General features: G+C 43.5%; 1 protein-coding gene across 1 annotated transcript in view; it reads left to right on the forward strand.

Moving 5' to 3' along the window:
- The window catches only part of LOC109927679 (fms related receptor tyrosine kinase 4), a 183,642-nt gene that overhangs the window by 104,674 nt on the left and 64,831 nt on the right, over nucleotides 1–14,137 (forward strand). The window contains exons 10-14 of the mRNA XM_048603482.1: nucleotides 2,242–2,350; nucleotides 3,559–3,918; nucleotides 5,823–5,969; nucleotides 8,275–8,406; nucleotides 13,426–13,532. Of these exons, the coding sequence (XP_048459439.1) occupies nucleotides 2,242–2,350; nucleotides 3,559–3,918; nucleotides 5,823–5,969; nucleotides 8,275–8,406; nucleotides 13,426–13,532 (855 nt within the window). The remainder of the gene's footprint in view (nucleotides 1–2,241; nucleotides 2,351–3,558; nucleotides 3,919–5,822; nucleotides 5,970–8,274; nucleotides 8,407–13,425; nucleotides 13,533–14,137) is intronic.

Below are 14,137 nucleotides of genomic sequence, written 5' to 3' on the forward strand. Positions count from 1 at the left end.
CCCTCTGACAGTGCAGCTCTCCCTCAGTACTGACCCTCTGACAGTGCTGTGCTCCCCTAGTATTGCTCCTCCAAGAGTGCTGTGCTCCCTTAGCACTGACCCTATGACAGTGTAGCGTGCCCTCAGTACTGCACTATTATAGAGTAATTTATGACACACAGAAGGCCACTCATTCCACTGAGCCCATACTGGTTCTTCCTAAAGCAAACAAGTAAGTCACATTCCCTTGTTCTATCCCCATAGCAGAAAACGTTTAACTCTTTAAAGTGACCATCCAGTTTCCATCAGATAGCATTTCTTGTCTCTGCTTCTACTGTCCCCATTGATGGTGATAAGAACCCTTGCTGTGCAAAAGAATTTTTCCCCACATCCCACTGCATCTCTTAACCCTTACTTTAGAGCTGTGTACCCTGATCCTTCAACTCCTAGGAATAGTCTTTTGCTATCTACCGCATCTGAATATGCCATTACCTTGTCCACCTTTAACAAAACTCCCCTTTTTCTTCCAAGCAAGCCTTGTAGCTAAAACCTGTGCTCCCTCAGTACTGTCCTAGAATCATTCTGGCAAATCTTCCAAAAATCTGGTGACCAGAATTGGACTCACTATTCTAGTTGTGGCCTCACAGGAGCCTTATAAAATTTCAGCATAATTTCTCTGCTTTTCTATTTGCTATCTATGTTTGGTTGCTGAGTATAAATGGGAAGCCCAAGATCCTATGTTGTTTGCTAACTGCTTTCTCAATGTGTCATATTCACTTTCAAAGATTGATGCACATTAACCCCTGCATGTCCCTGTGTCCTTATACACACTATGAAAAATGTGGTACTGAGTCCGTATTGTCTCTCTCCATCCTATCTGTCAAAATACATCACCTCAAACCGCAGACTACCACAGGATCTTGATCAGATGGGCCAATGGGCCGAGGAACAGCAGACGGAGTTTAATTTAGATAAATGTGAGGTTTTGGAAAGGCAAATCAGGGCAGGACTTTTCCATTTAATGGTAAAATCCTGGGGAATGTTGCTGAACAAAGAGACCTTGGAATATAGGTTCATAGTTCCTTGAAAGTGGAGTCGCAGGTAGACAGGATAGTGAAAAAGGTGTTTGGTATGCTTTCCTTTATTGGTCAGTGCATTGTGTGTAGGAGTTGGGAGGTCATATTGCGGCTGTACAGGACATTGGTTAGGCCACTATTGGAATACTGTGTGCAATTCTGGTCTCCCTGCTGTAGGAGGGATGTTGTGAAACTTGAATGGGTTCAGAAAAGATTTACAAGGCTGTTGACAGGGTTTGAGGGTTTGAGCTATAGGGAGAGGCTGAATAGACTGGGGCTGTTATCCTGGGAGAGTCAGAGGCTGAGGGGTGAACTTATAGAGGTTTATAAAATCATGAGGGGCATGGATAGGGTGAATAGCCAAGTTCTTTTCCCCAGTATGGGGAAATCCAAAACTGGAGGGAATAGGTTTAAGGTGAGAAGCGGAAGACTTAAAAGCGACCTAAGGCACAACTTTTTCATGCAGAGGATGGTGCGTGTAAGGAATGAGCTGCCAGAGGAAGTGATGGAAGCTGGTACAATTACACCATTTAAAAGGCATCTGGATCTGTACATGAATGGGAAGGGTTTCGAGGGATGTGGGCCAAATGCTGACAAAATGGGATGAGATTTATTTGGGATATCTGGTCGGCATGGACGAGCTTTACCTGTGTCCTGTTGTAGTCAATTAGCATCATTCTCGCTATTTATCACTCATCCAAGTTTGGAATCATCAGTAAATGTTAACATCATACTCTATATTTTAATATCCAAGTAATTTATAAATTTGAAAAACAAAAGCAATGGTGCTCATACTGACCCACTGACTAAAAGGGTAGAGTTTAGGCAGACATTACGTCCTTTGTTTGGGACTCTAGCACCTGGGGAAACAGTCAAAACCAGACCTTTCAAGAAGCAAAGTTAAGGAAAAGGAAAGGACTGGCTAAACTTTAGAATTATCTTCTGCAAGTGGCGAGTGTTACTAGGACATTGTTAGTTTTAAATTAGAGGTTGATTTGATTTCTGGTAAATAGAAGTATTTAGGGATATGAGCAATGATGGGTGTCTGGCATTTGATCTCATTGACTGAAAGGCTTGTGAGGCTGAAAGGCCTCCTCCTATTATATGCTGCTATTGAGTGTACAGACAGAACACTCTGTTGACTCTTGCTTGTTCTAATTATTGCCTTCTCTCCCCATAATGGCAGACGGTCAGCAAGCTGGTAATTTTAGCTGCAAATATCTCCGTCATGTACAATTGTTCTGCTTTCAACAAGGTTGGACGGGATGACCGGGTCATCTACTTCTATGTGACAAGTGAGTAATGGAACTTTACTGATGTGAACGTGTAGCCAACAGACCACTGACCAACCATAGGAGGTCAAGCAGCCTCTATGGCCATGTTGTAGATTTGTACCTGTACCATCTTGTGAGGAACTGAATTAGAAAGAAGGTAATGGTTTTGCTCCTGTACTCGCAACGCAGGGACCTGGACTGATAAACCAAACTTAGAGCTAATGGTATTTGTCTTTTCCCTAGGATGGGGGAATTTCAAGACTAGGGAGCACATTATGAAGGTGAGAGGAGCGAGATTTAAAAGTGAGGGGCAAACTTTTTACACAGAGGGTAGTCTGTGTGTGGAATGAACTTCCTTAGGAAATGGTGGATGTGGGCACAATTACAGCGTTTGGATAGGCACATGAATAGGAAACGTTTGGAGGGATATGGGACAGGAACAGGCAGGTGGGACTAGTTTAGTTTGGGATTATATTCGGCACAGACTGGTTGGACCGAAGGGTCTGTTTCCCTGCTGTATGACTCTATGACTCTCTGGGTTCAAATCCTACAACTGGAATTGGGAGGTTAAATTTTAGTTCATTAATCAAGTAAAAATCTGGCATTAAAAAATGCTAGTAACAGCAATGGTGTCCCTGAAACTGTCAGGTCGCCAAAAACTCCATTTGGCTCACTGATTCCCTTTAGGGAAGGAAACCTGCCATTGTCCTCTGTCTGGCCAATGTGTGGCTCCAGCTCAATGATCAACGTGGTTTATTGTTAACTGCCCTTTGAAATGGCCTGGCAAGGCACTCAACTGGATCTAAAACAGATATGAGCTCCGCCACACCAAATATTCAGGCAGTTCAAAAAGACCACCCACAGTCTTGTGACTGAATTAGTTCATTGTGCGGTTAGTAAATTTCTAAAGAATCCCAGGATCTCACTGCAGAATCCATTCTTTCCCATTTTCAGGCCAATTTCCTTTTGGAAATTATCAGTAAAACTTTTTCCATCCCAGGACATTCCAGATCATCAGAGCTCCTATGTTAAAAGAATACTCTCCCATGATTCTCTCTGGTGCTTTTCCCCATTATAGGTGCCCACTGGTAACTCGCCCTACTGCCAGATGCTATTTCCCTATTTAGAATTCTCAAAGTAAGTTTATCTATTTCCCATAGAGGCCAAGGCGACAAAGAATTATTCTGGATTCAAACGAGGAGCTGAATTAACTTGTTGCTTTCCACTAGGTATCCCAGAAGGATTTGGAATTGATCTTCAGCCTTCGGAAATCCCGGTGGAAGGCGAGAATGTGAAGCTACGTTGCAACGCGGATAACTACACGTACGAGAACCTGAGGTGGTATCGGCTCCTCCCCAGCGCCCTGGAGGGGGAGCTTGGAGAGCCCCCAGTTCTGGAGTGTAAAAGCATGCATCTGTTTGCCAAGGAGATGAAAGGAGTGATGATGATGGACTCGCTGATGAAAGGCGTGGCACTCGAGCTTCAGATTCCCAGCATTACTTTAAATGATGAGGGGGATTATGTGTGCGAGGTACAGAACAAGAAGACTGGAGAGAAACATTGCCACAGGAAATACATCTTAGTGCGAGGTGAGTGTCATAGACATAAACACATTGCATTCTTGTAAGGTGGAAGAATATGCAGTAAGAATTTTCATTTATTTAGCCCCATTTATGACACCAGGATGTTCGAAAGAGCTTCAGAATGAATGAAGTATTTTGAACTGTTTTAACATAGGGAACCTTGCAGTCAATTTGTGCATAGCAAACTCCCATAAACAGTGAGACATAAATGAAGGAAAATGGTTATGATTGTTGAAGGTCAGTCATTTCAGCTCCAAGATATCTCTGCAGGGGCTCCTCAGGGAAATGTCCTAGGCCCAACCATCTTCGATTTCTTCAACAATGACTTTCCCAAGTCAACCCTGCAAAGTCTTTCTTACTAACATCTGGGAACTACTGCTAAAATTGGGAGAGCTGTATCACAGATTCGAGCAACAGCCCAACAGCCCAACAGAGTCATACTCACAGAATTACACTTTACACACATCCCTGCCAGCACCACCACAATTGCTGGGTATGTCTTATTCCCCAACAATTAATTTGGCAGCACAATGGTGTACAGTTGGGAGGGAGCAGCCTTAGGAATCTTCAACATTGTCTCATCGCATCAGGTCAAACATGGGCAAGAAACCTCCTGCTGATTACCATCTACCACCAACCCCCATTCTCAGCCGATGAATCAGTGTTCCTTCACATTGAGCACCACTTAGAGGAAGCATCAAGAATGGAAAAGGCTCAAAATGTACTCTGAGTGGGGGTTTTCAATGTCCATCACCAAGATTTGCTCAGCAGCACCTTTGTCCTAAGTGACATAGCTGCAGTGTGTACCATCTACAAGCAGAAACTCACCAGAGCTCCTTTTTAGCATCTTCCAAACCCATGATCACTATCATTTAGAAGAACAAATGCAGCAGATATGACGGAAAACCACCAACTACAAGTTCCTTTGCAAATCACTCACCATCCTTTTGGAAATATATCACTGTTCATTCACCAGTGACTGGATCAAAATCCTGGAACTCCTCCTCCATTGTGTGTCTGCATTTAGAACATGGACTGCAGCGGTTCAAGAAGGCAGCTCACCACCACCTTCTCAATGGCAGCTAGGGATGGGTAATAAATGCTGTCTTAAATAAAAATGGTTGAAGAATAAATATTGGACCAAAGAACACCACTGCTTTACTTCAATATGTGCTTTAGGATATTTTATACCCATTTGAGAGGACAGACAAATGCTGATTCTGCAAGCCTTTGACAGAGTAGTGTAGACTCTTTGGGCTGCACTGGGAATGTGTAAAATTTCCTCTACTCTTTTAAACTGGAAGTAAATCTCGCTCCATGCTGTCCCCACCAGACACACCCATAATAGCTATAGCACAGGGTTAGATACAGAGTAAAGCTCACTCGACACTGTCCTAGTCAAACACTCCCAGGATAGGTACAGTACAGGGTCAGAGACAACGTAAAGATCTCTCTACAGTAGCCCCACAAAATACTTACAGGGCAAATACAGTATGGGGTTAGATACAAAGTAAAGCACCCCCTCCCAACATTGTCCCCATTAAATACTCCCAAGACAAGTACAGCATAAGATTAGATACAGAGTAGTGTTTCCTGTACATTATCATCAGTATTGTATCAAAACACAATTGGTTCACTAATGTCCTTTAGGGAAGGGAACTTGCCATTATGCCTAATCTGGTATCTGTCTGATTCCAGTCCCATATTATGTTATTTACCAATGTTTTCAGATGGCCCTCATACACCCAGAATAATGACAAATAAAACTCACATGTCATCAGCAAAGTGTCCCAATGTATTCATTTTGCATAGATACTATGCTGTTGAGATCCTCAAGCTGTATATGTGTTTAAGCAAAAGGTCACACTCTACAAAATTTACCTGATGCTAAGTTCTAAATCTTCTTGCAGCTCAGGAGATGCCAAGCCTCCTTGTCAACTTGACCGATACCTCAGTCAACATTAGTGACTCTATCCACATGAACTGTAAAGCAAGCGGCACCCCCCACCCCACCGTCATCTGGTTCAAAGATGAAAAGCCACTCCATGAGCTCTCAGGTAAGAGCCCAAGTACAAACTTTGAATGGAGAGAAATTGCAGTATATGCTGCAGTGCAATTTTATCTGGGTGTCCTTGTACATGAATCACTGAAAGTTAAAATGCAGATACAGACAACAGGTAATTAGGAAAGCCAATGTTGGCCTTTATTGCAAGGGAATGGAATATAAAAATAACATGTCTTGCTACAACTGTACAGGCCTTGGTGAGACTACACCTGGAGTAGTGTACAGTTTTTGATAGGAGCAAATTACTGCAGATGCGAAAAGTCAGCTAGACTTGAAACATTAGCTTACTTTCACCCCATGGATTCTGCTTGATCGGCTGTGATCTCCAGCATTTTCGTTCTGAATGCAGTTTTTGATACTTTGCTTAAAGAGGGATGCTCTTGCACTGGAGGGAGCTCAGAGATGGTTCACTCAATTGATTTCTGGAATGAAGGAGTTGTCTTTTGAAGAAAGGTTAAGTAGTTTGGGCCTTTACTTATTGTTGTTTAGACAAATGAGAGGTGATCTCAGATGATTGATATGGGTAAAGCAGTTGATGTTATCTACATGGACTTCAGTAAAGCCTTTGACTAGGCCCTTCATGGCAGACTGGTACGAAAGGTGAAGTCACATGGTATCGGGGTGACTGGAAAGTTGGATACAGAACTGGTTCAGTCATAGGGGACAGAGGGTAGCAGTGGGAGGATGCTTTTCAGAATGGATGTTGTGACTAGTGGTGTTCTGCAGGGATCAGTGCTGGGACCTCTGCTGTTCGTGATCTACACAAATGAGTTGGAGGACAATGTAGCTGGTCTAATTAGTAAGTTTGCAGATGATACAAAGATTGGTGAAGTTGTGGATAGTGAGGAGGATTGTCAGAGGATACAGCAGGATATAGATCAGTTAGAGGCATGGGCAGAAAAATGGCAGATGGAGTTTAATCTGGACAAAGGTGAGGTGATGCATTTTGGAAGGTCAAGCACAGGTAGAAATTATACAATGAATGGCAGAACTCTTAGGAGTATTGATATGCAGAGAAATCTAGGTGTGCAGGTCCACAGATCACTGAAGATGGCAGTGCAGGTAGATGAGGTAGTAAAAAAGGATTATGGCATGCTTGCATTCATTGGAAGGGATTTTGAGTATAAGGATAGACATGTTATGCTGCAGCTTTATAGAACTTTAGTTAGGTCACGCATGGAATATTATGTACAGTTCTGGTCACCACACTACGAGGACAATATGGATGCTTTGGAGAGGGTACACAGAAGGTTTACCAGGATGTTGCCTGGTATGGGGGATTTTGGCTATGAAGAAAGTTTGGATAAACTGGGTTTATTTTCACGCAGGAGGGCAACCTGGTAGAAGTTTACAAGATTGTGAATGGCATGGATAGAGTGGAAAGTATGACGTTTTTTCCCAGGGCAGAGAGGTCAATTACTACAGGATACAGGTTCAAGGTGCGAGGGGGGAAGTTTAAAAGAGAGGTGTCAGGCATGTTTTTCACACAAAGGGTGGTGAGTGCTTGGAACATATTGCCAGAGGAGGTGGAGGAAGCAGACACAATAGCAGATTCTGAAGATTGATGACCAACAGACACAGATTTAAAATATTTGGTGAAAGCAACAAAGGTGAGCTAAGGTGAATTCATTTTACATAGTGAGTTGTTATGATCTGCAATGTACCACCGAAAAGGAAAAATCAGATCAAATCCTTAACTGAAACTTTTACTGGACAATGAAGACAGAGCAGAGGAGCAATTGGAAAACTCTGTCAAACAGGTGATACAGATATAAATGGGCTGCATGACAATTTAGAATTAGAATCCCTAAAGTGTGGAAGCAGGCCATTCAGCCCATCAAGTCAACACCAACTCTCCAAAGATCATCGCGCCCAATCCCTGTTAGCCTGCATTTCCCATGGCTAACTCTCCTAACCTGCAAATCTTTGGGCTGTGGGGGGAAATCCATGCAGACATGTGGAGAATGTGCAAACTCCATATAGATAGTCACCTGAGGATGGAACCAAACCAGGATCCCTGGTCCTGTGAGGCAGCAATGCTAACCACTGAGCCACCGTGCCACACAACTGCACAGTTCTATGATTGCGTAGGTACTGTGTGTGGACAAGTTTGGGTTTGGCTGTTACCTCCTGTAGTTGAATAACCTATCACAGGAGGAATGAGCAGTTGGACAATAATGCTAGCATAAGGCACAAGGCAGGTATTCAGGGAAACGGGGGTGAAATGGGATGCAAAGGTGGTTACGGGGTACTGGGGGAGATGAATACTATCTAAAGGAAGGTGTTTTTGCATCAAGGGGTCATCCTCAGTGAGCAAAACCAAACGCTGACCATCCAGCGAGCACAAGAGGAGGATGCCGGTCTGTACAAGTGCTTCGCCTGTAACTCCAAGGGCTGTGTTAATTCATCTGCAACCATCTCTGTCGAAGGTCAGTCATCACTTCCACATTGACATTAAAAAGTCAATTTATTACCAATTTTGAAGAGGATACAGAGTGTAAGCGGGAGATAATGCCTGATCCCCTTTGAGTCAACAAGCGGCATCATGGAGCCCATCATCTTGGGGGTCTTCCTCACTGGGGACTTATCTGGAGCCTTGAAGCTCAGCGATAATCCCAGAGACAGAATTTAAAAGTGGGAAAATTGTTGTAGGAAATGAGACACAGCAAAATTCCGCAAATAGCAATCTGATGATAAGCAGATAATATATTTTTACTCATGCTGGATCAGGGATAAATACTGGCCAAAGACAACAGGGAGCACTCCCTGGTTCCTCTTCAACATAGAGCCATGGGATCTTTTGTATCTACCTAAGAGAGTGGATTAGGTTTCATGTCTCATGCCAAAGATGGTGACTCCAACAGTGCGGCACTCCCTAAATACTGGGACTGGAATTTTGGTCAAATGTAGGTCCTCAAATCACTGGAGTGAGGATTTGACCTCACAATATACAGACTCAAATGCAGAAGTGCCATAACTAAGCCACAGGTTAATAGGCATCCAGTTTATTAGGTTACTTCTATTTTGTACCTGCCTCTTGACCGATAATGGTGAGCCTTCTTCTTGAATTATTGCTGTCATGTGGTGAAGGTGCTCTCAACTCATGATGTGGAGGTGCGGGTGTTGGACTGGGCAGACAAAGTCAGAAGTTACACGACACCAGGTTACAGTCCAACAGGTTCAATTGAAATCACAAGCTTTCGGAGCAGGTGAAGTGGAGGGAAGCAAACAGGTGCAGAATACGTAGGCAGGGAGATAATGGCAAAATAATTCCAGGTAATTAAAGAGTTTCAAAAGATAGTAAAATGGGGTGAGTGGAGTGTCAACAGGCTGAAGAACAAGTCTTTGCAGGTGATCAAAAGTGTCAAACGGTGTGAGTAAAGTGTCAACAGCTGAATAGCAAGTGAAGAGATGACCTATGGTCCAATTAATAAAGGCAGACAGATTATTACAAAAAAATCAATCTCTAGCTCCATATTATTTTTTAATTATTTGTAATTATATCTCTGCCTTAATTAATCAGTTCATAGGTCATCCCTTCACTTGTTATTCAACCTGATGACACGCCACTCACACCATTTGTACTATCTTTCAACACTCTTAATTACCTGGAATTATCTTGCCATTATCTCTCCACCTGTATATTCTGTGCCTGTACACTCCCCACCTCTTCACCTGACGAAGGAGCAGTGCCTCGAAAGCTTGTGATTTCAAAAAAACTGTTGGACTATAACCTGGTGTAGTGTGACTTCTAACTCATGTTAGGGCTGGATTTCAGGATTTTGACCTGAAGATGATGAAGGAATCTTAATACATGTGTAATTTATCTGGGTCGGGAGGGATATAGCGATAATGTCACTGGAGTAGTGATCCAGAACCCAGACACATGTTCTGAGGACATAGATTTGAATGGTTGGTGAGATTTGAATTCAAGGGAAAAACGCTAGTCTAACGATGACCATGGTTGAGGTTAAAGTCAGAGCAGCCATTATCTTATCGAATGGCAGAGAAGGCTTCAAGGGCCTTGTTCCAGATTCATAAAAGTAGCAAAAAAACATGAGAAAATGTTGTTCCAAATCCAGTCGGGAATGGTGGTGAACAATTAAACAACTCACAGGAGGAGGAGGCTCCACAAATATTACCATCCTCAGTGAGGAAGAGTCCAACACATCAGTGCAAAAGATAAGGCTTAAGCATTCGTAGCAATCTTCAGCCAGAAGTGCCCAGTGGATGACCCATTTTGCCCTTCTCCAGTGATCCCCAGTATTACAGATACCCGTCTTCAGCCAATTTCACTCACTTCACATCATATCAAGAAAAGGTTGGAGACATTAGATGCAGCTAAGATTATAGGCCCTGACAATATTCCGTCAATAGCACTGAAGACCTGTGCTCCAGAACTTGCCACTCCCCCTGGCCAAGCTGTTCCAGTACAGTTACAACACTGGCATCTACACGACAATGTGGAAAATTGCTCAAGTACATCTCGTACACAAAAAGCAGGACAAATCCAACCCGGCCAATTACCATCCCGTCAGTCCACTCTTGATCATCAGTAAAGTGATGGAAGGTGTCACTAACAGTGCTATCAAGCAGCATCTGCTCAGCAATAACCTGCTCAGTGACGCCCAGTTTGGGTTCCGCCAGGGCCACTCAGCTCCTGACCTCATTACAGTTTTGGTTCTTACATGGACAAAACAGCTGAATTCCAGAGGTGTGGTGAGAGTGATAGCCCTTGATATCAAGGCTGCATTCAACCGAGTGTGGCATCATGGAGCCCTAGTAAAACTGGAATCAATGGGTATCAGGGGACGAACACTTAACTGGTTGGAGTCATAACTAGCACATAAGTATCGCGGTTATTGGAGGTCAGTCATTTCAGTTCCAGGACTTCTCTGCAGGAGTTCCTCAGGGTAGTGTTCTCGGCCCAACCATCTTCAGCTGCTTCATCAATGACCTTCCCTCCATCATAAGGTCAGATGTGGAGAGGTTCGCCAATGACTGCACAATGTTCAGCACCATTTGCGACTCCTCGGATACTGAAGCAGTCTATGTTCAAACGCAACATGATCGGGACAATATCCAAACTTGGGCTGACAATTAACAAGTAACATTCATGCCACACAAATGCCACACTGTGACCATCACCAATAATAATCTAACCACTGCCTCGTGTATAACAGATTTCAATGAAGTTACCATTACTGAATCCTTCACTATCAACATCCTGTTACCATTGACCAGAAACTCAACTGGACCCACCACTTAAATACTGTGGCTACAAGAGCAGGTTAGAACTTAGGAATGCTGCAGCGAGTAACTCACGCCCTGACTCCCTAAAGCCTGTCCACCATCTACAAGGCACAAGTCAGGAATGTGATGGAATACTCCCCACTTGCTTGGATGGATGCAGCTCCAACAATACTCAAGAAGCTTGACACCATCCAGGTCAAAGCAGGCCATTTGATTGGCATCGCATCCACAAACATCCACTCCCTCCACCACCGACACTCAGTAGCAGCAGTGTGTACTATCTATAAGATGTGCTGGAGAAATTCACCAAAGATCCTCAGACAGTGCCTTCCAAACCCACAACCATTTCCATCTAGGGGGACATAGGCAGCAGATACATGGGAACACCACCACCTTCAAGTTCCCCTCTGAGCCACACGCCATCCTGACTTGGAAATATATCACCATTCCTTCATTATCACTGGGTCAGAATCCTGTAATTGTTTCCCTAATGGCATTGTGTGTCAATAGTAGGTGGACTGTAGTGGTTCAAGAAGGCAGCTCACCACCACCTTCCCAAGGGCAACCAGGGATGGGCAATAAATTCTGGCCATCCAGTGACGCCCACATCCCACAAATGAATCAAAAAAATGCTTAGGTCCAATTTCAGTCAGTGAGCAGGTGTGGGGTATAGGTGGGGAGGATGATTCGAGTTAGGGGTTTGCCATAAGCTGAGGTTTACAGTGGATAAGTATTACAGAACCTTCTCCCCAGTTTTTGGTCTTTTACCTCCTTAAGGTATTGACTCTTACTGGGGAAAATTTCTATATCTGTTACACACACTCCGGTTCCTGATTAGTTTTTCATGTGTGAGAGTCAGGACCATGAGTATTCTTGAGCCATTCTACCAATGAGTCCCAACTGCTGTCATATCCCCACTTTTTGTCTGCCAATGTTTCTGTTAAAGTACATGGACTCAGAGTGGGCGCTGGATCAGGCTCAACAATGAGGACTTTTACGGTCAAAGAACTGGTCAGCATCCATGAAAGACTGTGGTTGGCCCTGTAAATGTTACTTCAGTGAAACTCAACAAATTCAATATGGATACCTCCTCAAATTAGAATCACTAAAACATATAAGCAGGCCATTCAACCCATCATGACCATGTTAGCTCATTAAAAAATTCATACTTCTTTGTCCCAAATCTCCCTTTTTAATCTGTACCTACAAGTTCCTCACCCTCAAATATTGGTCCAATTCCCTTTAAAAATGACTTATACAATTAGCCGCCACCCTCTTCTGAGGTAAAATATCACAGCCAACCCTCTGATGGAAGACAGAATCTCTCATCTCTCGTCTAAAGTTTGATGCCATTCACGGAAATGCAGCCTACTTGATTGACACACTATCCAGTACCTAACACTTACGCTCTCCATCAATGTGTGCACACAGTTCCATCAGTGTGTACCACTGACAAGGTGCATTATAACGAGGATCTTTCAACTGCATCTTCCAGACCCATGACCTCTACCATCTAGAAGGACATGGACAACAAATACATAGGAACACCACCATCTGCACTTCCCCTATAAGCCATTCACCATCCTGAGTTGGAATTATATCATGTTCCAGTGCCGCTGGGTCAAAGTCCTGGAATTCTCTCCCTAACAACATTGTGAGGCTCCCTACAGCACATGGACTGCAGCGATTCAAAATGGCGGTGTACCATTGTTGTGATTGTAACAAGGTCAGCCGAGTGGACCTCATAGAATATGAATTCCCTGACTGGGGCTGTTAATCTGGTCAGGGAGCCCTGGCTGACAGATATAAACAGGAGTGTCTGGGGTTCTGTTCACTCCAAAACCTGGCTGTGAGGAAGCTGAACCAGTGTCAAATACTATTCACATCTAAATAAAGGGTGACTTGATGACAGGATTCCAGCCTCTGTGGAGTTATTTCAACTATCACCTTCTCAAAAGCAACTAGGGATGACCTTGACAATAACACATGAGAAAATTAAAAAAAAACTTTTGCAAATGATTTTAAATTTATGGCCTTGACTTGATTCTACCTCTCCGCTAAACAGTGATCATGACAGCCTCATCTATAAAGGTGATGTAAAGCAGTCATTGGAACTCATAATGTTTAAATTTTCAACAGAATAAAGCTTCAAAGAAGCTCCCAGTTCGAACATAATCCTTTCCCATTTTAAACAGGAGGTGATGATAAATCAAATATCGAAGTTGTGATCCTGGTTGGAACTGGAGTTATTGCAGTCTTCTTCTGGGTGCTCCTCATCCTTATCTTTTGTAATGTCAAGCGGGTAAGATTTCTGGGGGTAAGTTATTCAGTGGGTTTTTCTTTTATCATTGTAGTAAATTTTGGTTCAGTGTATCATCTCCAGAGCGTTCACACAATTAGCCAAAACTCCTGAACTGTAGCAAGAGCTCACCCCCTCAAACCAGGAACTCTCCCCCCACCAACCACACCATCCTTCAGTCTCCCCTCACAGCAGTGAGATGCCTCCCTTCAATCTTCTCCCTCCTGCCCTTCCTCCTATGAATTAAGAAATTCTCATGACAGTGCAAACATTAAAATGAGCAAACCACTCTTTGGAATGTGATCTGGGTTATAGTGTAGCAAACACAGGAACAAAAACAAAGTTGCTGGAAAAGCTCTGCAGGTCTGGCAGCATCTGTGGAGGAGAAAACAGAGTGAACGTTTCGGGTCCGGTGACCCTTCCTCAGAATAGTGTAGCAAACCCGTTAGCCATTTTGCACATTGCAAAATCCCACTACAGCAATTGATAGACAACCAGATAATCTGCTTTCAGGGACAGATATTCCCAATCTGTCAATGTGGCACTCCCTCAGTACTGACACTCTGACAGTGCGGCACTCCCTCAGTACTGACCCTCTGACAGTGCGG

This window comes from Rhincodon typus, chromosome 12, assembly GCF_021869965.1.
Source record: "Rhincodon typus isolate 14 chromosome 12, sRhiTyp1.1, whole genome shotgun sequence".
NCBI lineage: Eukaryota > Metazoa > Chordata > Chondrichthyes > Orectolobiformes > Rhincodontidae > Rhincodon > Rhincodon typus.